The 27,288-nt window shown below is 38.8% G+C and overlaps 1 protein-coding gene across 15 annotated transcripts in view; it reads left to right on the top strand.

Moving 5' to 3' along the window:
* Positions 1–27,288, top strand: part of GTDC1 (glycosyltransferase like domain containing 1) — a 209,304-nt gene that overhangs the window by 107,360 nt on the left and 74,656 nt on the right. For all 15 annotated transcript variants that reach the window (XR_010369535.1, XR_010369534.1, XR_010369533.1 and 12 more), the window contains one exon: positions 27,167–27,288. This exon is cut by the window's right edge and continues 229 nt beyond it. Coding sequence is in view for 5 of the 15 variants with exons in the window: in XM_064435285.1 (XP_064291355.1) it covers positions 27,167–27,288 (122 nt within the window). In the remaining 10 variants the exon portion in view is untranslated. The remainder of the gene's footprint in view (positions 1–27,166) is intronic.

Here is a 27,288-nt window from a genome sequence, read left to right as displayed (position 1 = left end):
CTCTTCTTTGCCTGTCTTCTCATAGTCATGGAGGTTTTTTTTTTTATTCTGTGGGAACTTTGCTGTGCTGAGGTTTATTTCTTAATATAGGAGGAATAAATTTTCAGTCATCTGCATCTATTTTCCTGTCAATGTGAAGATAATGTTCTTAACCTGACAGATCTGTGGCTTTTTCTTGTTCAAAAGAATGAGGATAATATGTTGATGTTCTCGTAAACAAGACTATTTTGTAGTTCATTGCTTTTATTCATCTTTATAAAATATTCTTGTATTTGTCAAAATATTTCTGTGGCATGTGACAGAAGAAACATCAGTAGAAACAGGATGAACAGCATTATTTTTCTGAAGTTTTTGGTGTCTATTTGTAGAATATTGAGCAAATCTACTATTCAATGTATAGTAAACTCCCCTGGGGTGGATTATTGCACTGGTTAGAAGGCAGAGTTGATGTACTCCACCTCTAATTGATATGGTCTCATAGTAAAATTGCACCGCTTTTAGAATAATAGTCATGGCAGCTTTTACCAGCAAAATAGAATTGTCACTTTCCTGTGGTATGATGGTGCAACAATTATGCCTCCATAATGCCTATGAGAGGGAATGGCCTTAAGATGAGTGAGGCAGATTTAGATTAGATTTTAGGAAGGAATTTTAAGGGTGGAATGAGTTTTAATCTCCCTTCCAACCCAGACCACTGGATGATTCTAAGTTACATTATTTATCAGGACTTTTCAGCAGGGAGCAGTTCCTTTAGTTTGATACACTTAAACTGTGTAATCCTGTGCATTTTATAGTATTACTTGGAGAAACCATAAAAGCGCTGTGACATCTCTGGCATCCACCTCCTGGTCAGCTGTTCCTCTGCCAGAGTTTCTGTGGTGACCTCTCTTTGGTCACCACCTTTACAACACAGCAGCAGTGAGGATGCAGAGATGCTGCAGGTTATACGGAGTTCTTCTGGCTGAGGGAGGGGTACATGAGGAACTGAGTGGAATGGAAGGCTCTGGGACTGTGGATGTCGATGGGGATGTGTCCTCAGAGCTGCCTACATACTGCCACTATTAATGGTAGCATGTGCTACAAATACAGCATGAGGCAGCAGTGTAAAGCTGAGACGTAGGAAGTAAGAACTTGCCTTGTGATGGAACCAATAGAGCTGTTAGAATGTGCCTCTGGAAAGAGGTGGTTGTGGGTTTCTCTACCTTTGAGATATTTTGGCAGATTTACACTGCTGCTGTCTGCTTTCTGAAGTTCCTGATCCCTCCCAGGGTGCTGGGTCTCTGACTGGGAGGTGCTGGTCTTCATCAAGCCACGTAAATGTGAAGATCCTCAGTGCCTTTTATCATCAGAAATACCCTCAGAGCTAATCTAGCATGCAGTTTTTCAGAGATTACTGTGTAATGCCCCAGAGACGTGATGAGCAAAGTTCTCAAGCCCCAGAGGACTGAGCTATGAAACCACATTTCTAAATAGATTGCAAGTATTTGTCATCTGCTGGTTTCCTATGAAGGATTGAGCAGCAGAAGTCCTTTACACGTGTGTGCTCATGCATGCCTGTGTGTGCACACAATCTTGAGCTTGTAGGAGCCCAGTGTGCTCAGTTGTTTTATTTACTAACCATCAAGATTTTAATATTTCAAGTTGGACCTATTTCTGGGGCAGTCAGTCTAAGCCAAAAACTGAATTTTTGAGACAATCTTATGGTTTATTTTTTTCTTCCCCCCCCCCCTCCCCTCATTAGGGGCTCATTGTCGTGGGAGAAACTCCTCAAATGCATGGACTGTTGAAATAGTTCAAAAGAATTGAGCCATAGTGTCTGAGACAGTACCCAGGTTGATTATTTAGGCATTTTTATCAGCAAAGTGGTGAAAAAGAAACTAATCCCTCTGTTATTCCCTTAGTTCCTCTGTTACATAAATTCACAAGGCAGCAACACCTGTATTTTGTGCCTCCCATAGAAACCCTAAATTTCTGTTAGAATCCCAACCACACAGACATTTTCCAACCCATGTTGGTGCTCCTACACCAGGATCCTGCTCAGGTCAGTCTCAGAAAGGCAGTCATGTTCTCCAAATAAAGGTTTGTGTTATGGGCACTGCTGTGTCCAGCACACAGTTATTTTTTAAATTTTTTAAAATACTACTAGAAACTGGGGCATTTGTAATGCAGACCTAAAGGCCATTTCCAGCACAACTGGGGTGAGTTCATTAAGCACATGAAAGTGTTTTAACACTTTTAACACTGTTATGACATGGATTCCTTGATCCTGAAAATTAAGCATCTGATTCTGACAGAGACTCCATTTTATTGATGAAGCCAAATTGCCAAGTAGATGCAGCATTTATGATTTGCCTTAGCTGGGTAGCAACTGTGCCATAAATCTTGTAGCCAAAATAACAGTATAATGTTGGGCTTAATACAGAGGTATTTTTGTATTTTTTTTTTTTTTATACAACTCAGAGATCTTTGTTTCCTCACTACTGTGATCTCTCCCCTGTGTGGTATTTGGGTACAGGAGACACAGAGATTGTTTCTGAGTGGTTTCTTTGGGCAGCCATGGTTTGTGCACAAGATTTTCATCTGACCTAAAGATCTGTGGTTCCCTGTAAGCCAGTGATAGCAATTTATATAATTTGAGAATCTGATTTCTTCTTCCAGCCACAAAACGCTATCCATAGACTTAAAAAATGGCAAACTCCTTTCTCAGTTTTTCCCATGCAGTGTGTTGGTGTCATCAATATCATAGGAATAATCAAGGACAATTTTTTGCCCTCTGTAATTTGAAATAAAAGCTGGTGAATGACAGGCTTGCAGGATAGTTTCAGAAGTAATGTTGAAACTTAACTTTGGTGAATGGCAAGTAGGACAAATGTGCAGTTATTATCTAGTTAATTAAATGGTTCAAAAGAGTCAAAGTGTTTTAAATACATCATAAAATACAGGAGGTCAGAAACTTAAGAAACCTAGTAATTTAAATCAGTATTGAATAATAGGTAAATGAGAGTCCTCTTTTAAGACACTCAGTCAAAAATCCTCTTTACAGGAGGATTGTACCTCAAATGTGAGAGGAGACTTGAAAAAGAGCCAGCAGAAAAAAAAGTTATTTTTTCCCCTTTTTTTTCATACAGAGTCTGTGATTTCTGTTGCCCTGTAATGCATAAAGGAAACTTGGAGACAGGTTTTTTATTTTATGATACTCATTTCTTTTTCATATTTTCACTGATTTTTTTTTTTTTTTTATATTGAAGGCTGTAACATGTCTAGGCTGTTTGCATCCAAACACACGTAGGGAAGACCAATGTGTGTTAAAGCAAGTTCATTTTCATATTCTGCACTTTGACTGTAAAGGGTAGTGAGACAAAGAGGCAAATCTGTCATCTGACTTGGTTTTATTTATTGGCTGAACAAGATCAACACTGGTTGATAAAGCAAACCCAATGCAAAGCTCAACAAAGAGCAGCTCTGCACTAAGTTACTCAATTTTCACATTTTTTTTCCTTGTGATAATGTGGTCATTTCACTCCAGCTCCCTAGTCACCAATCATCCTCCCAGGACAGACAAGACCTGAATTTCTAATGTGTAGAAGCATGATCTAAGCATGCTCTACATTAAGACCATAAAAAAGAGAAAAAATCCTCTCAGTTGTTTTTTTTTTTTTTTTAAATTTTCTGTACACCTTTAACTTTTAAAAGAAAACTTTGTTTACAGAGTAGAGTTTTAAAGGTAAGCTGTGTGGAGGTATTGCTTTTAGAGATTTAGATTATTTTCTTTGTAGTATTCCTGTTCCTTCATGAGACGTTGCTGCATTTGTTTTGATTTTCTTGTATGTGTGATTTACCTCTGGAGCTACGTTTGGAGGTGGAATGCCACTCTGTCATTGTAGCAAGATGGTGTCTGAGTTTTCAAATATGTATGAAAACTGCTGTCTGAATCATCACAAGAAGAATGGCTTATATCTGGGAGTATCAAAAATCTCAGTGGTTAAATAGAGAATGACCAAGAGCAATGAGTTATTTACAGGTCTGGTTTAAATCAGGGCTCCATTTAAATAAATACAAGTAGTGAAAAGGATGAGAAGAGCAGCTGAGAGAAAAGTACTCCTGAATACACAGTAGTAGGATGTTTTTCAATGGTAAAGGTTTGGAACTTAAAAGAAGCTCGTGTGTCTTCAGAAGGATTAAGTTTCACCACGCGTTGGCAGCGCTATTGTATCAGTGCAGTCGGCTACAACGAATTTATCCTGTGATGATCCCTAGTACAGAGAATCACCTTTTATCTCCCACTGAAAAATAAGCTCCAGCTGAAGCATCAGCAGTTCTGTGAACTCTGCTGGCATATTTGATACCTCAATGTTTGATTTCAGGCTCAAAGAATGGATGGAGTTGTCTCTGGCAGCGCTAATGCAGAACCTTCTTCACATTCAGCTGAGAGTGCATCTGGGCACTGTGTGACCCTGTCCTCCTGTGTTTAACCACCTGGCAAAGGTCTTACTCCTTCTGCACCACAAGAACCAGCCAGGAGTGTGAACACACAATCTTTAGAGCCCAGAAAAGCCCTTCAGAGGTCTGAAGTGTGTGTGTCAAAAGGCAGCTTGAGGAGCTGCCTGGATCATTATGCTGATTTTCATCCATGCAGGACAGTGTGAAGTTGATTTAAGAAATGCCTCTACTCAAAGCAGAGAGCTGTGCAGCTGTGTGGTGAGGTGGCCACCACGGCAGGACACAGTCATTGGGTGAGTTTCCCTTTGGCTCAGACCCTGCTCTGTGATCCCATGTCCATTGATTCCAGAGCTGGGACTGGAATTGCAGTAATAGACATATAATTAAATCCTGGAGCATTGAGGCTCATGGTTGGCCTGGGTGCAAGTCTTTTCCTTCAAATCTTCACCATTCAAGCTTCCATTGGCTCTCCATCAAAACCCATCCACAATTCCCAGAACCATCTTACTTGTTTGGAGTCAGGTCCAGCTGCATCGCTGGCTGTGTCTCCCACTCTATCCCCCTGCTCTTGCTTCCCTTCTCTGTGGAAACCAATTTTCTTTCCTCTGAAAAACACATCCAAAAATGGTGGAAACCAGACACAGGTCCTTCATGGTGAGGAGTTGTTGAGATGGAAGAGGGTATTATAAGGTCCTTCCTGTTTCTAGTTCCTAATGTAAATCTTTGCAATTTTTGGTGAGAGCAGCTCTTTCACGAGTGCCCAGTGCAAAGGAGGAGGAGCTGGTTGGGTTTTTTTAAACTGAGTACTACATGCTAAAAGATCTTTTGAGCACCTCTGAGAGGTGAGTTTTATGGTGCTTTGTTGGTATCTGTTAGATCAGAAAACACATAAATATGTTAGTCCTGTTTTTCACTGGAACCTAATGATAGGAATGGCTGTACATTCCAAGATTTGCATCCCAAATACAAGTTTATGAGGTCTGTTACTACAAAAATATCATGTGTCCCTATCCCTTGTTAAAAATGCTAAAATATCTTTAATAGTTTATAAATATTTTGTGGTCATTAGGAGACCTGTGGCTTTTAAAAGAAGCTTTACTGAGTGGAGCTAAATTTCATATTCTCATGTCCTGTGGTGACAATAGTAAAGGAGAAGCATAAAATATTTAAAGTCAAAAATATTTTAATATTACCTCAGCTTAATCTTGTAAACTATTCTGGGCATAATCATCCAAAGAAAAAGGGAAATGAAGCACATTAGTAAAAGCAACATTGAAAAGTTTTTTGAACTCTTTTCCAATTATTGTATTTAATGGAGATGAAACTGTAAGGAGAGGGATAATGTTGGGTTTTATACAGTATCTCAGTAAGACATGATGTGAACACTGTCCTTTTGCAGTAAGTGTATTTCCAAACATTTGGCGACTCCCGAGAATATGTAGGGGAAGATGTGCTCTTTTATGAACTCAAATAAGCTGTAAAATTAAATATTGCTTTTACCAGTATCATTATTTTCTTGGCAGAGGAAATCAGTTAGTTCAGTCCAAGGGTGTAGTTGCTCTAAATGGAGGAATTCAGATTTATTCCCACACAGAGCAATGGATAGACTTTTCTATGGACAAGTGGGAGGGAGCATCAACCTGTCTAAATCAGCAGCGTGGAGAAGGAAGGGGTGAAAAACTGCTGCAAAAATGGGTTCTTTGCCAGTTCTTAGAGAATACAGTGCATATCTGTAGAGAAACCCCCACTGGTGGAGCGACCTTAGGCTGCGGATTGAAGAATTGGAACTTATGGAGGAAAAAGGGTTAAAAAGGATGAATATCTTTGCACCTTAATGGGAGAACTATTTCTGTAATAGTATCAAAGATAAACCAGTGTATTATGAACACTAAATGATAAAGGGTGATAATATGCCATTCTTGAGACTTCTTGGCTCTTACCTAACACATCAGAAAGTGATTGTTGAATTTTAAATAGCCATACAAATGGATGACATAGAAATTTAACTTTGCTTTGACCTTATTCTAATTCACAAGATGACTGCAAAATGACTTTGTTACATCTGAATGTATGCTGGATGCTAAATCACTCCAGAGTATAAAATCTTTGTTTTGGCATAATGTTGATGCATAAACATTTGTACCCCATACTAACCCTATAAACATCACAATCCATCAGTACAATTACAAAAAAGATTGTTTGTTTTCACACTTAAAGCAGACATGAAATAGAGTGTCCTTAACTTAATCACCACCTTGATTTACCACATTTGCATATATTTGCATATTAATTGGACTACAGATTAAAATTGGTTTTGTAATTTTAATTAAGTGTCCACAAAGGTAAATGATTAGAACTGTTTAAAATACATTCTGACATAAATAGCAGTAAAAGCTTTTGTGATGATGTTTTTGTGGAATTACATTCAGAAAGTGGCCTTTTTATGATAGTAATTTTAATCTTAAATAGAATTATACAGTCAAACAGAACTGTGGATTCATAATCATTTTTTCAAGATTCATTTAATATTTTGCTGATTTGCAGCACTTGATGAAAATGTACTGTAGGTTTAGCTGATTGCAAAATTGGGCCTGTAGAGCTGATAAACTGAGGGTTTAAACCCTCAGTCTTTATATTCGCCTTACACATTTCAAATGTGTTATGTATCCACATGTAGACAAGGGCTGGGGTTTTTTTCAAGTTGAGAAATAGAAAAGCTGTCAGTAATGGATGATCTATGGTGTGAAGATGTAATCACCTCCATGGCCCATCTTCCTTCAGCAGAGATGGTGAAGCACAGGACGTTTGAAAGCCTTCTCCATAAATCACTGCAGGTAGCAGAGGAATCATTCTTGGAGTTGTCAAGGGAGGATGAGCCTTAGAGGTAAAGCTGTGCTGTCAGGATTGCTCTGCTGGAGTCAGGGGGTGTTGATACCTGTCAACTGGACCAAAATGTCAGACTAAACTTAATAAAACCTGAGTATTTGTGGTGAGAGGGGCTCTAGGAACTGGGTTCTTAATGCACCTCTGAGCCTGCCTCTTCCTTTGGGGACCAGTTCATGATTCCTCCCAACACTTACAGAGCACCAGTAAGGACAGGTTGTTAGCCTGGATGGCCAAGGTGAGTTCTGCCTGCCTCATGAATTGGTAAAAGGTTTTTAATTATATTCCATAACTTTTCAGTTGGTGAGCAGCAGGCATTCATTAGGCATGAGACCATCTTTTAGTTAAATAAAATATCGAGTTTATGTTTTACAGTATTAGTTTACTGCTTGGCTTATGAGACAAAATAATGAAGTAGCTGTTGGCTTTGGTTTGGGAGCAGATTTGGTAAGTGCAACTTTAAAGTTAGTAGAATTTAAGAGTTTGGCAGCTTTGCCTACTTTTAAGAAAAGAAAATGGTGAGAAGTCAATAATGAATTCACATTAGGCTCTTCTCTAATTTTCTTCAGAGTTTTGAGCTGTTCTTGAGATTTACGCTGTTCCTAGTTTCATATAGTTTATGTACTGTGTTTGAACCCTGGCTATTTACTACCTTACTGTCTCCACAGTGTACATCAAGGAAAAAGAAATTGAGAAACAGTATACTTGGGTATTGTCATGCTTCACTGATTTGAAATAATTTTCCTGTTAATGGCGTATTTAATATTTAGTTTTCCTCCTACCCATGGTAATGCTTTCAAGTGAGAGTAATAAAACTTTTGGAGTGTTCCTGTCTCTGAGACTTGACGTAGTTTTTTGTGTTATATTTAAACTCCAGCCTAAGTAGGCAGAGTAAATTGCAAGTCAGATCCACTGGGCTAATAATATATCAGAAAACAGATTTCTTATCATGCTCTCACATAAAGTACAATTATTTCTCAATCTGATATTATTTAGTGTCTGTTAAATATTATTCCTGATGTGCTTTTAGATTTCTGTTTGTGTAGTGACTAATTTCAGTGTCAAACTGGTTTAGGTTCCTCATTTTAGGAACATTGCAGAACTCATTTTAAAAGCCAGATCCAGAGCTCAGTCAATGCATGAATTCCTTGTGTTAAGGCTCAAATTGGTATTAATTGAAGCTGTGGTCTGGGTGAGAAGTGCTGGTAGATTAAATCTGGAAAAAAAGAGCTGTGGTAGTTAAAAAAAAAAAAGCAAAAGAATGGAACAGTCATTGAATGAAGCATCGAGGAACAAACCTGCCAGACAAGTGCCGTTATGATTTTTCAAATGGGCATGTAAGCTCAATGTCTCGTTAGATTAAATTGTTATGGATGTCCATCCATCTGTGGAAAAGATGGTTATTTCTAGTTAGGGCATTGCCTTCCCTTTCTAATGTGTATCTCACTAATACCAATCATCCCCGTGTCACCTGAGGATCAGAAAGCTGAAATGCACATCATCTGCAACTGTTTTGGGGATGTTGTTTGAAAGTTGAACCTTGCTTTCAATCCAGCTCCATTCCTACCATAATTGTATTATAGAAACTCAATCATCCCTGAATTCGGGGAGCCAGCTTTGAAGTGGCTGGTATCAAATTTTTTTTTTGAGATCTGCTTAAATTTAAAAGAAAAAGGAATAAAAAAATTAAGGGCTTAAGCGTGGTTGGTTTTTAATGAGACTTGAACTTCTAAGTGCTTGAGTCCATTGTGAAGCTGGAAATTAGACTCTGAGGGTACTTGGTTATTTGGAATTCAGTTTAGGCACCTGATCCCACATCATCCTTCTTTGAGAAGAATAGCATTGAAAATATATTTCTCTGAAGAGATTGGTTTTAAAAGTAGATCTATTCCTAAAAAAACCCCAGACCGATTACTTGCTTGAAAAATCATCTTCCTCTGTTGCTGCCTCTTCAACCCAGTAAAAACCAGGTAGCTTGAAAACTCCTTTTTGATGGCCAACACACCTTTCCCATCCAGGGAAGGAGCTGCTGCCATGTTAAACTATTTCCTTCTCATTGCAGGCAAACAAATTTGGCTCATCCTGTGTCTTCTCTCAGTTGTTTTAGACTATAATGCCCACTTCCCTCTCTCTTTTAAATAACTTTTCCAGTAGAAGGTTTTGCATTTTCAGTGTGGGGGCTGTCCTATCTAGAGTTGTAAGTCAGGAAATGTCATTAAAAGAATGATAGAAAACAGTTCATTTGGAAAAGCCTTCCAGGATCTTCGAGTCCAACCATTAACTGTAAGTAGGTGGGAGCTACTTCAGTTCTCTTTTCACTGAAGAGCTGCATAACTTTGGGTAAAACTGTTCCCCCTCTTCACTTACCCTACGGTTGAAATGGGGCTAATAAGGCTTATAATTTGTATGCTTAGTATGCAAATTGGCAAAGTAAAGCATGCTTAAAAAATGGCCAAGGAACTTGGAAAGCTATTTTTCCTATTAAATCTGGAATAGAAGAAAGTTGCAAAACATGGTCATCTAATTGCATCTTCACCAAGCATGTGGTCTAAGTGCAAATGTGACTCCAGTGTATAAATCCCTTCAGAAAGTCTATTTTGCCCCAAGAGGAATGGGAGCACACTCAGCAGACTGCAGGAGGATGGGATGCTTGCAGCATTTCTTTGCAGCATAATTGCAGCCTCAATGAACCATGAATCCAGCCTAATTAACATAACTGGAACCACAGCAATCATGCTGCCATTCAATTTAGGTTTGGAACATTCCGGTGGAGTATCACAATTCTGCTGTTTATTGTCGAGACGCTGTGGAGAAGTGTCCACTTGCTTTCTTGCTGCTGCCTTGGTGAATTTTTATTATTTCACGAGAACTTGGGAACTTCAGGAATGGAAGACCGTTAGCTTGATGATTCCATTACTGAATCAACAAATAACTCTATATACTTCCTGTGAAAAGGTACTTAGACTGTTTAGTATATTGTAAAACTCAAGGATAAAAGTACCAAATTTCCAAGTTAGACACAGGTTCTGAATTGTATAGGATAGCTAATGGCAAATAATTCTGGGACTACTTTGAGTTAAAGGACGACATTCCAGAATATTAAAAATAGTATCTATTACTCTTTGTAATCACTATACCTAAGAGAAACCTTTTATTAGGAGAAAACCAGATTTTTTTAATGTGTTGCTCTGTAAAATATGTGTTTTACTGTTCTGTTGGTTGTGCTGCAGTAAAATCAGGAAGCCACAGAAGTAGATCAGGTATCACTGATCTTGGCATAAGGGCAAAATAACCACCTTTTAGGGACAGAGAAGCCAAGGGACTGCTGAAAATAGCAGTAGGTGAAAAACTGGGACTGGAGGTGGAGAGACAAGGAGGCTTTCTGCATCTCTTGGCCATTAGATGATGGTACTTAGTGCTGGCACTGGAGCCACTTCTGACTGATGTCACAGCTTGGATGGGTGAATCACAAAGTCATTTGGCTTGGAAAAGCCCTATAAGATCATTGAGACCAACTGTGGTTTGGAAATTCCAGAAAAAGACTCCAAGGTGGTTTTCTGTTTTGAGAATTCTTTGTCATGTTTAAGGATTTTTTGATTTGTAGCATTTTCCTTGGATGTAACTTCAGCCCTTTCCACTGATTCCAAAAATGCTGTGTTCCTGTTGACTCCCAGACACTGAACACTGAATTTCCAATTTTTTTATTTTTTTTTCCCTTGATGAAGTTAACTCAGGAAGTGAATTTTGTCACTTTCCACTCTAAGCATCTGGATATAAATTTATCAATAGGGAACTCGAGGCCTCTTTTTGGGCTTGCTTATTTATTTTTCTGCAAGTTGTAACTTAAAATTAACAGTTAATTATAATGAGAGGTACCTGATTACCCTCTAAGTTTGCATTAATCTGTTGTTAACATCCTGTGTATAACTCAGAGCAGTTTACAGAAAACATGTTGTATTATTATTGAATAAGAAAGTGAAGAAATCTGACTTCCCACAGTGACTCTTCTTCCCTCCAGCCTCTGAACAAATCCCACTGGCTGTGGGAGGCTCTGGGAAGTTCTCTGTTATAAATCTGGGTTTTAGGTGTTGGTTAGTCATTCCCAGGAGCCTTCATGCACATTTTAGCTGAGACTCTCCAGCTAAACATTTATTAAAGGTGGGGTCAATCCAAGGGCTGGCTGCAGTTGAGGAAGAGCTGGAGGAAGTGCAGAGAACAGCTCAAGTGGTTGGTTCCTGGAAGAACTGAGTCTGTGATTCATCCCTTTGGAAGTGAAGGACTAGAAAGCAGTGCCAGTTAAATATCACACAGGGTTATGAGAAACATCCAAACGATGGGGAGAGATCGTGGTCTTTCAGGATTTTTATTCCCTGCAGCTGTGATGTGTAAGCTCAGGAAGATGACTGAGCATTGATACTTTCAGGGTTCAATAGCCACGCTTGTTATTGAAGGCAGTTACTGAGAATTGACAGAAGAAACTATTTTTGAGGGGAGTTTCCAAGTAGAGATAATATTTCTAGTTTAGTGTGCAACAAACCCAGGGTATCTGAATGGTTGTCAGATCTGGGGGAAAGGGAGAATAACTTCTCTGTGGTAAAATATTGCAAAGGAAATAATCATTCTCCTTCAGAACCAGTGTTTTTTATTGTTTGTAGGTGCAAATTCAAAAGTGACTCAGATCAAATGTGTCAGAAGTAATTTGAGTGTTTGGTATTTTAAATCTAATGGCACTGTTTCCACAAAAACTCCTGGCTGCTTTTAAAACATTTATATATACTTTTCTGCCTTTTATACAAATTCATGAAATAAGGTCCTTGAAGACACTGAAAAATTTAAGCTGGTCATTCTTGCTGAAGTAAAGTGATGAAAAAAATGTTAAGAAAATACATCTGTAGACAAATACAGCCCTTTCCTCTCTATGCTGTTTGAAGATGTGTTCAATCTGTTTTAGTGCAAAATAATGGCAAATTTTCACCTTTGATATCTATCACTGTGTTACTACTATGAGGTTATTTTTTTAATGAGTCACTGCTAGGCACTGAAGAAGTAAGAAATATTTTAAGGGGAAGTATATTTAAAAAAAAATCCACCCAAAATTTTACATGAAGACTTTGTTTTGTGTGCCTCACAGCTTTAGTAGAGATGGAAAACAGGGAAAGTCAGGGATAAATGGGAAAATAAATGGTTGAAAACTGAGGGCATGGTGATGACCAGACAGAAAAGGGAGCTGAAATTCTGTTGTTTTGGGGACTGTGACCTACTGCAGTGACTGGTGAGCTCCTTTCAGTGAAGAAATTTTCCCAAATATCCACAACTCCTCTCATCCTTTCAGTTTTTGTCTGGGAGCAGAGCCTGACCCACCTGGCTGTCCTGTGCTGTCAGGGAGTTGTGCAGAGCCAGGAGGTCCCCCCTGAGCCTCCTTGTCTCCAGGCTGAGCCTCCCCAGCCCCACAAAAATGGGCTCTGAAGCACAAACCCCAAAGCCTCTGGCTCCAGTCTCTGCTCCAAGCAATTTTCTGAGCATCCAAGGGAGCACAAACCCTATTAAAAAAAAAACAACAACAAAACAGGACTTTGATTAATTTTAAGGGGATTTCCTCTAAAAAGAGTCTGAAGATGGGTTTTCAATTAACAATCTAGTTTACATAAAAAGCACATATTGATGAACATAGTCCATGACTTTTTGCTCAGTCCCATTATTCTCCTCTAATTCATATGCAGAAGCGAAGATTTCCAGTGATCTCACTGTTTACCAAAATCTGAGGGACTTAAAGGTTAATGTTTTTATCATTTTCTGGTGAGAGTTCCATCTTCCCTTTTCTTCACAAAGAACAGTAAAGGAAAGAGAGGAATCTGCTCCCAGAAAGCAGCCAAAGGTATTGATGATCCATCAAGAATTAGCTGGACACTCTTGTGAGAGCTGAAAATTCCCTAACAATTTTTTGGCATAAAATTCTTCTGAATATCTGACAGCCTGATATTTGCCTCTTCATATTTGTAATTATATTCAATGCCAGGTCTCACTGATTTACAAATGTAAGTTGCCCATCCTGCTATGAGCCCTTCTCCTGCAAAAAGGCAGAATATTAGTACAAACACGATTGTGAGAATCAAAGGTGATACAGCAGCATAATGAAAATATGCTTTATGCTTATTCTTTATGCTTATTCATGTGAAAATACTGGTGGGGCACCTCTTAAATTAATCATACAGCCCTCCTTAAATATATGTGATCATGAACCTCACCTTCAAATCAGAGCCAATTATGTGAGAAGAGCTGATTGCACTCAAATTGTGGAGAGGATTTTTCTTCCCTCAGAAGTTGCTCCTTTAAAAAAAAAAAAAGGCATATTTTAAGAATTCTGACTTGAGACAAATAATCCAAAATTGATGCTTGATTGAAGCTAAAGAACCAAACACAATTTATTGTGTTCAAAATGGTAGTGAAAATACTACCCTTCTGTTTGAAGAGCCTCCTAAAAATATCCCAGTGGTTATTAGTGGTGACTTGAATCAGTTGTAGGTATAGACATATTTGGTATCAGAACAAAAAAGAAACACTTAGTATTTTTAAACCGCTGAGCTTAAAGATCACACAGTGTTGTTATATTTGATGTGGTACATCAAACTGTCAATCCAAACTTTTTTGTAAAAGATAGAATGATATCTTTGCAGTCTGTAGGCTTGCTGTACTATAAGTATATATTAAATTTGTTTATTAATTTATTTATTTGTATGATTTTAAGCCTTCTCTTCTTGTTAAAGCATTTTTCCTTAATGCATTAACATGAATAAATGCCTACATAGAGCTGCAGTTCTTGAGTCCACTTTGCCCTGTCACAGTGGGTTGGGTTTTCTATTAGTGAAGGACCTCAGAACATGAAAGTCCAGCTCTGTGCAGGGGCTCAGATTAGATCTGAATGCAAGGAAAAAGCAACAAAGGTCCACAGAATATCTGGAATCTGCAAATACTTCCTGTGCTTAACCTACACTTTCGTTGCGTGACTGTAAAGAACAGCAAATCTTTGTTCTTTCCCCTCTCAGTTCCCATTCAGTCAGCCCAGAGACACAGGAGAAAGGTTTTGGGGGGCAAAGCTGTTATCAGCCTTCCTACAGTTTGCATCTGATTCTGTCAACAGTGAGTACATCAAACCCAGGAGCTTACACCCACTTTTAAACATCAGAAAAGTTTTGTAAAAACATATATATATATATATATATATATATATAATTTATAGAACATATAAATTAATATTAATAGAGATTATGAATGTAAAGTTACTTTAAGCCTTTAAAGTGTAGCTCATATTTGAGTTAGTAAGAGCCAGAGCTCTGTTTTTGGATTTAGAAGGGAGTTGCATCTGCCTTAGGTAGAGAAAGAGCAAGAGTTTATCTTGCTAAGATCCCAAAATATTCAAGTGGGATAATTAGAGTTCTGGAAAATCACTGAATAATATCCTGAGTTGAAAAGACCCACAAGGGTCATCAAAAGACCCACAAGTGTCATTGAAGTCCAACTCCTGGCCCTGCACACAACCACCCCAAGTCAGTCAGGCTCATCCATTTATGAAAATCTGCTAGGGCATTTCTTGGGTCTGTAATCCAGGAGGTTCTACTATTCAGCTTTATTAAAAAAAAATAAGAGTGTCTCAGAAAGGCCTTTCTTATCCTCTGTGCTAAAACACCACCTGCCAGGAAGGTGTTGTTTTAGCAGCCTCAGGTGTGGTGGATCTGTGCACAGGTAGAGTTGCTGACCATAGGTTCAGTAATGCATATGCAGAGTACAGAAGGTTACAGCCTACAATTACTTGGAGCTAGAAATGTGGAAGGAAAAGTAGTCCATTGCTTCTCACAGCTCAGCTCATGTGATTTGAATCTGGAATGAATTAACAGCCTAATCCTGTTGATGGATCATCAGCTGCAGAGGTATTGTCAAAGAACTTGTGTCCCTATTCACTGGAACACCTGTATGTAAAGCCATGTCTTAATTGTTCAGGCGTGCTGAATCAGACTCCTCTGCCTCAAAAGAAAATAGAAAATATAAATATATGGAATGTCCCAATCATCATCCTTATTCTTTTCCTCATCTCAACAAGGTTGCTGTTTTGGCAAACCCTTGTGAAAGCAATCCACTCTTTTCAGTTAAAAGCCATTCATATGGCGACAAACCACTGTTCTTCCCTTTATATCCGTGTTCATTCATTGAAACTCCAAAGCCTTCCAGCTTACTTCTTGGATTTATAGCCAGCTGGCTGCTGTGTGTAACATGAACATGTTCTGATTGTGCGTGACACGTTTTTATCTCGTTTAGCCCAGAATTGTTGTGTTCACTCCAGGCCACAGCTCACCTGCAGGTATTTAATGTTGCCTCTGCAAGTTCCCAAAGTCATTTCCATCTCTTCACCTCTGACAATCTGCTGTTATTAAGTCAAAAATAAAGCTCAACCCCACAATAACCACCCAAAACCCCCTCCTTGGAACAGATTTGGATAAAATGAGTATGTTCAAGATGGTGGGCCATAGCTGAGCCAGCTCCAGTGGGATTAGTGCCCACTTTTTGGCATTTAAAATAAACTTTGGAATGACTTTGTAACACAAGTGCTTTAATAGGAAGTGAGGAGGGGGTGGCAAGGCAGGGAAGGACATATGCACTTCTTTTTTTCCTTGATTGCTGATTTTTCCAAGGTTAGTCTGATAAGTGATACCTGCAGGTTTCTGCAGTCTTACAAGTCAAAGAAATTCAGTGGAAAGGAAATGCTGAAATATCTGCCCTAAGTTACTGAATCATCAATGAGAAGCTTTCATTCAAAGCACGAATATTAAAATTTATTACCATACTTCAGCTTTGCAGGAAATACAATATGTTATTAGTTTTTCTTTATATAACACCACTGGTTGCTAAAAGCAGCAATAGAACCATTAATTAATAGTAGTAGTCCTGGATAATGTCATAATAAGCAATACAACGTATTAAAGCACATTAATTCCTGCCAGCTATCAGGAGGAACTTTTAGATATTTGAAAGGCCCATTAGGTTTGTTTACATTCTGAGTGGAAGCTGGTATGCTTTGGCAGGGGCTGAACCACACTTTAGTACTTCACTCCAATGGTGTTGGATTTCCTGACTGTCGTGCACAGCCTGTAATATATTGTCACCACTTCAGGGCAGCCTGGCTCTCCACGACAGAGGGTACAACCCAGACCAGGGCATTCCCCAAAGCTAGGGTGTCTTTGCTGCCATAAAAATGAAAATAACTGAAATTATTTGTAACAGAAGCAATTTTCCACAATGGAAAAGGTGATCCAGGAATCAAACCCATGCCTTCAGGTGTATTAACCTAACAGAGCAACAAAAATATGCTGGGCTTTAAATTGCACTAACAATCTGGAAAGGATTTTCCAACTGGGGTTATGTTAAGTGTTAATAGTGAAACCTGGGTGCTTTTTCCTTTGATCTCTCTTCGAGCTCATATAGAATAATAGGATCAAAATAAAATGCCATTTATATGAACACCTTGTTCTTTTGATCTCGGCACCAAAAATTCTGTCTGCAGCTACAGCCTAGCAAACAGTGCATCTGCTCCTTTTACTTGGACCTTCTAGTTATCATAACTTTTAATAAGTGGTGTCACAGCCAATTTTCTGTGCAGTTCATGAACTTAGTCGTCATTTTTGCCCTAAGAATCTTTAACTACCTTTTCAGAAGAATTTAAAATAAGGTATACAGGACCTGTAAACTATTGGCTTGTGGTTGGTTGTGCATATGCATGTTGAGTGTATGATTTTACCATCTGTATAGTGCAATGTTTCGAAGTATAAAGGTGTTTTGGAGTACTTGGGCAAAACTGTTGTATTAGTGTAGGCTAATGAATGGGAGAGAATGTTTTAGGGGGAAGAACAGTTGGGATAATGGTGGATTTCATAGGTGCTGGGTTCAGAATCCCTGCTTTTACCATCAGGGAGGTGATGGGCCCTGTGATGTCTGGGTGGTAGCCAAGCCTTTCTCTTCATCACCCACGTCTGCAGGAAAGAGCACAGAAGGGTTGCACCTGGTAGTTATGGATCCCGTTAGTTTTATGTCAAAGTCAGGTCCATGGATGAACATGAGCACCCTGCAGCTCTTTATTCCCCAGGGCTGATGGTCAGGAAAGTTCCTTTGGAAGCCATCGTTGTGAGCACTTCATGTGAAGCCACTTCCTCATGCTCTTTCAAATCTCTTAGTGAGATTCATTCTCCTCTCTGACTCCCCTGAAGCAGCTGAGCTGTTTATTCTGATGACTGATGGTGTCCCATTGTGATCCCTGCTTTAGCTGTTGTAACCTCCCAGAGCAGAGGAGCTGGGCACGAAGCGCTGTGCCAAATGAAAGCAAATAAACCCAAGTCCTGCAGTTCACCAGAGCCATAATTGCTGCTGCCCAGGAAGAGGGATTAACAAGTGAAGAAACACTAGCTAGGAGAGATCCAGTGGCCAAGCTGAGTCTGGGGTGTCAAATGTCTCTCTCAGGCTTTGCATCCCTCTGTAATTTATATTTAGCTGCTAGGCTGGCTGATAGGAGCAGTCAGCTCGTGAGGAGCACTGCTGGGAAAGTGTTCAGCACTTGCTGAAATGGCTGCACTTGAGCTTGTGGCACACGAGCTGTCCTCCAGCAACTTTTGGTTTTTTTTCTTTTTGCAGACTGAGTTGGATCTCTGCACTCTGTCACAAGGCAGGAGTGTTCCAGAGAGCCATAACCATGGCTATAACCTATGACCCTCTTCTTATAAAGTAGTGCAGTGTAATTCATTGTGTGCAATAAAGATACGGAGCTGGTTTGAGCACCAGAAGCAGCACGGCTGTGTTTGTGCGGCACTGCCCTGGGACTGAGGCATCCTGCTGGCATCAGGTCTCCCTGCTAATGCAGCCACTCTGCCTCCAGTCCTTCCCTAAGCAGTACAGAACTCATGTAGGAAAATTTGCTGCTGCAGTTGTCCTAAAAGGCAGTATCTGCCCAACTCTTAATTTCAGCAGGTTATATGTCCCTGTTCATCTTCCACCAGTCCTCATTTCCGATCCCAGAATTCAGACCTACTTTTTTTGCATCAGTTAAAGGAAGGTTGTGGGATTCTTTGGCCAAGGAGTTAAAAAGCTACAAAGATTGGTAGTTTCCCTCCCTACAATAGGAATGTGATTGCCCTACTTCTGTGGTTAGCATGAAACAAGTCAGCTCTGTCATGAAGTCAGTGGGGTACAAGTTAATACAAGGTAGTAAAGGAATAAAACAGCCAAGTCCACAGTCTTTTATGACAAAACCAGTATGATCCTGCTGCAATATAAGGCCCTGCTGTGAATGGTATTTTCTGATGCTTGGATAAGTGCAATTTACATATATACAAAGTGTATGAATAAAGTTATAAAAGTATACTTGGTATTTTACTTTTTTCCCCCTTGAAAGTAATTTTCTATTGTTCAAACTTTCAGCTTTCACTGGTTTTGTTTCTAAAAACCCCAAAAGGAAAAGAAAATAACAAAAGTCCATAAAGGCAAAAGGGATATGTTCTCATTTCAGTTCACAGAATTTCCTGCCTTTAAACAATACAAATATATGCCCTTAGGTTTCCAATGTTCTAGAAGCATACTGAATCCTTGAAACAGATCAAATTAAAAGCAAGTCCACTATAGAAACATCAAGTTGTAGCAGCGTGTCCAATAGATCTCAACAAGAATTTGTTGAGGGTGTTTTAACCACGTTGCCTAGACTTACAAAATCCTAAACTGCTGAATCTGTGAGTGAATAAACACTGAGAAACAGCAAGTTCTAGGCTGAACTGTGCACAAGTAAAATCTGATGCTTAATTAATTGGTGCCTGTTCATTACAGACCCCATTCAAAGCAGTTATATAATATAACTTTGAAATGTATCCACAAGCAGAGTGGGTGTGGGCAGTTTTTAACGTCACAGGTAGCTCCATGATGGGCCACCAGCATTTTACAGAATTCCCAGGGACTGTGGCTCCCCAGGGATTTTTCTGGCACCCAAATGTTGAAAGCCAGATGATCAGGGATCATAGATCAGCATCACCATCATCCTGATTTGCACCAGAAGGGAGTCCAAGGGTTTGTGGGGTTTTTCCCCCTGTAAGGACACTGCTGCTAATAGTATTAATACTTTTAGAGCTTTGTGACGAAAACCTCATCCTTTCAGAGCAAAACTGAAGACTTCTGGTGAATGAGATTAGGACTTGTCAAAGCTGGGATTAGAACTTGGAATTTCCTCTAGTCCACACTGCCTGGTTGAGATACAATGCTACACATTTAAACTTCAGTTGTAGTGCAAAAGCAAAATGCAAATTAATGTAGTAACACATTTTCAAATGGAGGTCAAAGTCTCTGCATTAGCAGGTCCTGAGGGGCAGAGCCAGTTTACTGGAATGCTCTGTGGCTGGGATAGCTCCACAACAGGCAAAAAATGCATTTTTCTTACCATTTGAATATTGTATTATTGACAAAGTGTGGTTTAAATTTTGGTGTACATACAATTATTATTTTTAATTAGTTTCCCTAGCTTTTTTCTTGCGAAAGCAGGCTTCATTGCTTATTTATTTCTTGGGGTACCTGAGAAATCCTTAAATAGTTCAGGTGAAGTATGTGTTTTCCTGAGAAACACGCAGACATTTGCATTTGCACAGGCGAGTGAATTATCAAAACCAGATGTAAGCAAGTGGAACATTTTACATAAATTTATTAAAATCATTATTTACCTGTAAGTTATAAGAAGGGCTTAGTTGCACTAGTTTGCTGCCAATATGTACTGCCAATAATCTGCCAAAAAGCAGCTTGCTGACAAAATCCCTGAAATGGTTTGCTTATGATTGCACAGAACGTTACAACCCCGAGTCAAATGAAAACCTACTATAAACGAACTCTTTGATGGTGGATTCGCTGGAATATGGTATTGATATATGGTGTACAGTTTATGTGGATTATGTATACTGTGCAAGAAATATGGATATCTATTAAGGGTAACATGATATGTAATCGGTTAGGACAGTTATTGTTTTCAGTGCTTGCTAGGAATAAGATCACAGGGTGACTGCTCAGTTCTGAAATACAGATTATTCCTGTGCTGCCCAAAGCACCAGCAGGCCATTTCTCCAATTAATACACAAAGACTATTGAAAATGTAAAATATCTGACATCTATACAGAGTAATTTTAAAGGCAACTTTACTTCTAGGAACAATTTATACATTACATAAACTTGTATTTTTCATCCAAGTATCATTTCGAGAACAGCAAGCCTAAATATTGGAGGCCATGGGGAAACATAATATTACGATAATGTTCTTTGGTGCGGTTTGGAAGGTTTTAGGAAACATTTGGAAGTATTTTTCTCATAAAGTCACTTAACTATTGAAGTGTTATGCTAGCACTCCCTTCTGCATTGTGTATGTTGCGAAGCAGCCTAGTTAAAGGGGACATTCATCCCCTATATCCTGATTAAAAGTAGTTCCAAAACCCAGGAAATTATATGTTATAGGATCCTGGGTTTAGTTTAATTAAAAGGAAAAAAAAAAAAATCAGGTGTGGTACCAGTTTTCAAACACCCATTTCTAGTTGTGTTTAGCAAGAGGAGATACTGTATTGGGTAGAACTCTTTGTGAAATTTGCATTCTCTAAATAAGCACTTGAGAGCTCAGTTAGGTTTTTTGTTTGTTTGTTTTTCTTTTTAAGGAAACACTAATGAACATGACCAATCCTTTAAAATCCTAAAGAGCCTTAAAAACCTTGCAATTCTCAGAAGCCTAACTTCTTTTCCCCATAGTGCAATTTATTGTTTTGAACTTCTGCTAATGTAGAACTTGAGTCAACAATTTCTAAATTTCTGGCAATTGTTATCAAGAGGACTCTTAGAGCTCCAAAAGTTACTTTGTGGTGTTGATGCAGCAGATCTACATGGTCATAGTATTTAATTATAGAGAAAATTACTTTTTTTTCCTGAACTATTAATTAATCCATGTATTCATATCTTGCACAAAAAAACACATAAGTTATTTTCACCTGCACTATAAAATATGTATTTTAGTTCATTACCATCTTTCTGAGGAGCTCTTAAATTATCATCATTCCATTTCTGGAGAATGATGGACACAGAAATTATAACTGCAGAGACTCTTGTAGTCACTGTTAAAGGACTTCAGAGAATTAAAGACGTGAACTCAGAAATAATATATTTAGGGTCAGACTCAGTCTTATTTGATGTCAAAGAGAACTTTGCCTTTCACTTTGCCTGTTTCACTGCAGGCTAGAGTTTTGCATGGATTTTGGGGAATAATTTTTGACACACTGACACTGGCTGCCCTGAGAAGCTGTGGCTGCCCCATCCCTGGAAATGTCCAAGGCCAGGCTGGAGCAGCCTGGTGTAGTGCATGGTGCCTCTGCACATGACAGGTGTTGGAACTTGTTTTTGAGGTCCCTTCCAAGCCATTCTGTGAATGAGAGTTGAAGAACACTTTTGTTAAAATCCTCTGGGGTGCTAGAGTACACCTGGCACAGGCACCTTAATGTTAGAAATTCAAGTGTAACATTGAGGGGAAGGTTGAGAGGTCAGTTTGAGTCATCCTTAGATTGACCTACAGGTATTACATCTTTGAGCATTAAAAAATAGGAGTGTTGTTTAATTACAGTTAAATAGATTGGAAAGAAAAGTGTAAATGTTAATTAGAAGTGGGAATTTTTGACAGTGTCAAATGTGGATGTTGGATATTGAGGGATTTCACTCAGAAATTATTCGGAAAAACAGGTGGAAGTTACAATTTGAGGAAAGAGATTTATTATGTTGGCCTTCTTCTCTCTTTATTATTGAGATCTCTCTTGCTTTTCTCATCTTCCTTCCCCACTCAGATGGACCAAGCTGAGTCCAAGCCAACTGCCTGTGGTTGGTCTGGATCCAGCCTCTGTTCTCCAGGACCTTGGATCCTGCCTGCTAATCAGGCATCCACTGGAGTGTCAGGGTTGTTTCATTCAGCTGTGTTGCTAAAACAGTATTATTTTGGCTATTTTATCAGAAATAAGTCAGACCTTGTGATATCCCTGCCAGGTTATCTGTTGTCTAAGTTACACACCAATTCTGCACTCTGGCCAGGATGGAAGATGTCCTGGTCAGCTTCACCTCTCTCCCATACTGTTGTTATTTAATATCTGCATTTGAAAACTGCATTCTTGACCTTTGGTGGGAGTTATAATTTGACTGGAGGAGGCTCTTGAGCAACCTGTCCAGCTGCATGGATCCTCCAACCTCAGTGGTTCCCCGAGTTTCTCCTCTGTCATGGGAAAGAGAAGACAATGACTAGACCTCAAATAAAATTTCATATTCCTACATCCTTGCAGTTTTCAAGCAGGGAAATCAGTGTAAACCGTGCTTATTGTACCCAGGAAAAGGCACATTCTGCTGTGGGAAGACAAGCTGAGCCGCAGACCTTGGATTTTCTTTTGCGATGCCCTTCCCAGTGCTTAATCTTGGCTCTGTTCAGTTTTCTTTCTGTTCTCTCTCTTTGCTCCTAATCCTTGTCCATGCTTATAAGCCCCTAATATTTATATGGCATTATCTGTGTTAGAGATTACTGCTGACAAGTAATCTCTTCCCTCTTCTGAATGAAGAATTACAGCCACTGCTGAAGATCAGAAAGTGAAATTAGATCCTCGAAAGTATGTGACAACTTCAATAAACCCTAATATCAAATTCCCTGAATATTGGGGATCTTCTTTCAAGCTTTTAGGTTGGAAGTGTAGTACAGCTTCAGGACACTTGACCAGACTCAGCAACATTTTTTTTGCTGTAGGGCAAAATATGACAATAGTTGAAGAGAAAAAAAAAAATTAAAAATTAACTATGACTGTTCTCCCAGTTTTGTAATTTATTGCAGTCTTTTGAGAAGTAGCTAAATATAAACAGCATCAGTTTTATTGTTATCAACTGATTCATAATATTAAAGATAAAACATAAACTTGTGATTTTATATATCAATAAGCATATACTAATGGAGTTGCTGTCTGTTCCTGTTTGACACCCAAAAATCTGGGTGGTTTGGTTTGGTTTGGTTTAGTCGTTTTACTTTATTTCTTAGAATAGAACCAGCAAAATTCTTGAGTTTTCAAAAAAAACCAACTTTGGTATTTCTACAGTGCTTTGTCAGTAATAGGTGTGCATGGCTTGGAGCAACCTGGTCTAGTGGAGGTGTCCCTGCCTGTGGCAGGAGGATCGGAATGGAATAATCCTTAAAGTCCCTTCCCACTCAGACCATTCCATAATTCTATTATTTTTAAACTTTTTAATTGCAATATTAAAAAAAAAAAATCCATTGCACTTTCAGAACTCCTACTTTACACCCAAATGTAACTACATTTACAGAAGGGGCAATTTTTATTGCTTTGAAAAAATTTATTTATTTATTCCATCCATCCTTGCAGTCTCTTGAGGCAGTTGTGTAATTTGGTCTAACCTAAACCAGAACTCCAGTTCATCTTTCTAATGTGGTTTCTATTCATCGAGCAGTGACATCATGGCCCTTCCATCCTTTTTTTGTTGTTGTGTTTAATAAAATGGTGCACCAAGTGACTTTTGGTGCCATGGAAAAGAAACCAATTCCCATAAATAACTTTTCATTAGGGCAAATAAAGTGCAGTGAATAAACACATACGGTTGAACATGGCAACAAATTACAAAAAAGAAATGTGTGTGGGAAAAACACATTTCTGCTTCAAGGAAAAGTACATGGAGTGGGGTTTTGTGGCATAAATGAAAAGAAAAATATATAATATATAGGTTGTGAGTTAACAAATCTGTTACTCACAGTAGCAAATATTTAGATTGAAACTCTGAATTTCAGGATATTGAATTTTTATTACATATGAACTTAGTTTAATATTTAACCTATCTTTTTAACTAAACATCTAGACCTAGTATGCAAAAAGGGAAAGTTTTCAAGGCTTACTCTTTGTAGAGCCTTCATAAAGTTTTAAAATTGACTGTTCAATGTGTTGGAAAGCCTCAAAAATCTGAATAAATAAAAGAAATTTGAAAACAAGTTGCCATACTAAAATTAGATATCTAAGTCCTCACTGTTTGTTCTGAACCTTCAGTGTTTAAATATATATGAGTTATGCATAAAAGTAAAACATTTTCTATGTTTTTTTTTTTTTTAAATATAAGGGACAGTACCTTTTGGAATCTGTTGAAAGTGTTCATATTTGTAAGCTTTGATGATAATTCTTTTTCTGGAAAGTTTCACATGTGCAAGAGTTCATTACAACAAGTTAGTAATAATAATAAAATGTTTCTCCCATATTTAAAATAGAATGTTGTGGCATTTTTCTTGAGTGTGTTTTGTAACTAAGACTGAGAAAAAATGTGTGTCCTTCTTGAAAATGAAATCCCACTTCTCTGCTGTGGTAGCTCTCTAGGTGGTTTTATAGAATCATGGAGTAGTTTGGGTTAGAAAGGACTTTAAAGATTATTTCATTCCACTCCCTTCCACTCGCACTATCCCAGGTTGCTCCAAGCCCTGTCCCACCTGGCCTTGGACACTTCCAGGGATCCAGGGGCAGCCACAGCTTCTCTGGGCACCCTGTGTAGTCTTTCACCACCTTTATGATAAAAAAATACAAAAATTTAAAACATTCTTTCTTATAACTAGTCTTTCAAGCCTGTGTCTGCTCCTGCTCCAGCCTTGTTTCTCCATAACCATCATGGTGATAAAGAAATCTTGCAAGCTCTTGATCTTTTAAATGTCTGAGATCTGGGCCAGTACTGAGAGATACCTCTGGAAGGTGGCAGAAAAGAAGAATTAATGTGAGTCTGGAGGACCAAAAATGTGCTGGAGAAAATGTAAACACAAAAAATGCACTAACTATACGTTGTCTTTTCCCAGCATGCTTCTGGGAAATGCACAAGAACAGGTTTAGATGACTTTGTGTTGTTATTAGTTTATTTTCAGGTCATTTATTTAAGTGTCATAAAGAACATTAGCTGGTGGTTAGGGACTCCAATATCCATTATATCACTCCAATCATGTGGACAAGTTTATACTACACATGATTTACAACGGTCTTTCCGCCGTGGAAATTGTTCTCCTCAGGTACAAGGTTTTATTCGTGGTTGTATTTAGCAAAATCCAAGTGGCTGAGCACAGAGATGTCTTCCAATCAAAGTCCAAAAATTAATGCCTTTCCACGAACACCATGGATTGCAGCAAGAGCTGTTTATGGCTCTCTGCCTACATCTTTTATCATGTCTCCACTGTTGTTAGTAAAATATACAGAACTACTTTATGCCAAAACAATGGAAGTTAATGCAGATAACTTGTTCCAAAGTTAACCATCAAATAAATCTCTCTCTCTTTTTTTTTTTCTTTCAAACTGTTAAGTGAAATGGTGTTCTAAAACTTTTAAAAATTGTCAAGATGATGAATACTGTGTGTGTAATACAAGTAAATACCATGGAATTGATTGCACACACATGTCTTAAATAAAAGATATTAAAGAGTATATTCCAGAGAGAAATCGGTGGAGTTTTATCTAATATTATTAGGAATTCTGCAATGACAGATCAGATTTATATGGGTTGAAAACTAAGGAGGAAACCTGTTCAGAAACAGAAATGGTGCAGTGAGTGGATGGTTGGCCAGGAGATTAAAGACAGGCAGGGGGATAGAGCCTGCCTAGGTAGCCTGACCTCTCACACCTCAAGCAATTTGTCTTAACAGCAGTAATTTTTCAAAATATCTTAGTTAAATTTGGGTTGGTAAATCAGTCCTTTCAATGCAGTCACAACTTGGTAGTTTAGGAAAAAATCCCTTAACCTGTTTCTGCTTCAGCTTTTCCCATGTGTAAATATTTAAAAGTCCATCCTGATGGGGCTGTGTCTGTGCTTTGGAGGAGCCACCAGCAGCCAGTGTTAGGTCTGTGACCAAAGGCTGAGGGAATTGGGATTGTGCAACCTGAAGAAGAGAAGGGTCCAGGGAGACCTCAGTGCCCCTTCCAGTGCCTCAAGGGCCTGCAGGAGAGCTGGACAGGACTTTGAGCAAGGGATGGGGGGACAGGACAAGGGGGCATGGCTTCAACTGGGAGAGGACAGTTAGATGGAGCATTGGGAAGGAATTGTTCCCTGGAGTGTGGTGAGGTCCTGGCAGAGGTTGTCCAGAGAAACTGTGGCTCCCTCATCTCAGGAAGTGTCCAAGGCCAGGTTGGACAGGGCTTGGAGCAACCTGGGATAGTGGAAGGTGTCCTCATGGCAGGGGGCTTGGAATGAGATGGTTTTCCAGGTCCCCTTCCAACCTAAACCATCCCTTGATTGTAGGATTATGTGTATGGAATTCAGCCATACCAAATTTGTACTTCTAAACTCAGAGAATCTGTTTTTGTTCCTTGGGAGAAGAGGTCGACTCTCACCCAGCTCCATCCTCCTTTCAGCTATTGTAAAGAACGAGAAGGCCTCTACAACTAGGATGAAGGATTGCTACCAATCTTAGAAGTTATACTGGCAAAAATTCCAAAACTTTCCTGGCAGAGTTGCCCTCTTTCTTCCAGAGGTGTTTGCATTACTTTATTTTAGCAGGTAAATAGTTTTATTCTCCCTGTTGATGCATGTGTCATTAGGGAATTCATTGTTTTATTTCTCAGGTGCCATATTCACTAAAATAAAGTGTATCTTCCTGAATTCATGTTGTTGTTTAGATGGATGTAAAATATTGACCATATTTTACCTTCTAATGTGCTATTACTTAATTAGTTGTCAGGTAAAACTTTAATCCAACATAAACACAACACAGATTTTTTTCTTTTTGTTTGTTTGTTCTTTTTCCTCCCAGGTTCATGCCAGAGCATAAACTTGCCCGTTTGGAAAAGGTAATTGGTGTTAAAAGGAATGGAGATGCTTATCAGTCAGAGGGGCTGCCTGGCCAGCAGGAGAGCAGAGCTGTAATGAAAACCA

Source organism: Passer domesticus, chromosome 10 (genome assembly GCF_036417665.1).
Source record: "Passer domesticus isolate bPasDom1 chromosome 10, bPasDom1.hap1, whole genome shotgun sequence".
Taxonomy (NCBI): Eukaryota; Metazoa; Chordata; class Aves; order Passeriformes; family Passeridae; genus Passer; species Passer domesticus.
The sequence above is the reverse complement of the archived record's forward strand: the minus strand, read 5'-3'. Positions and strand labels throughout refer to the sequence as shown.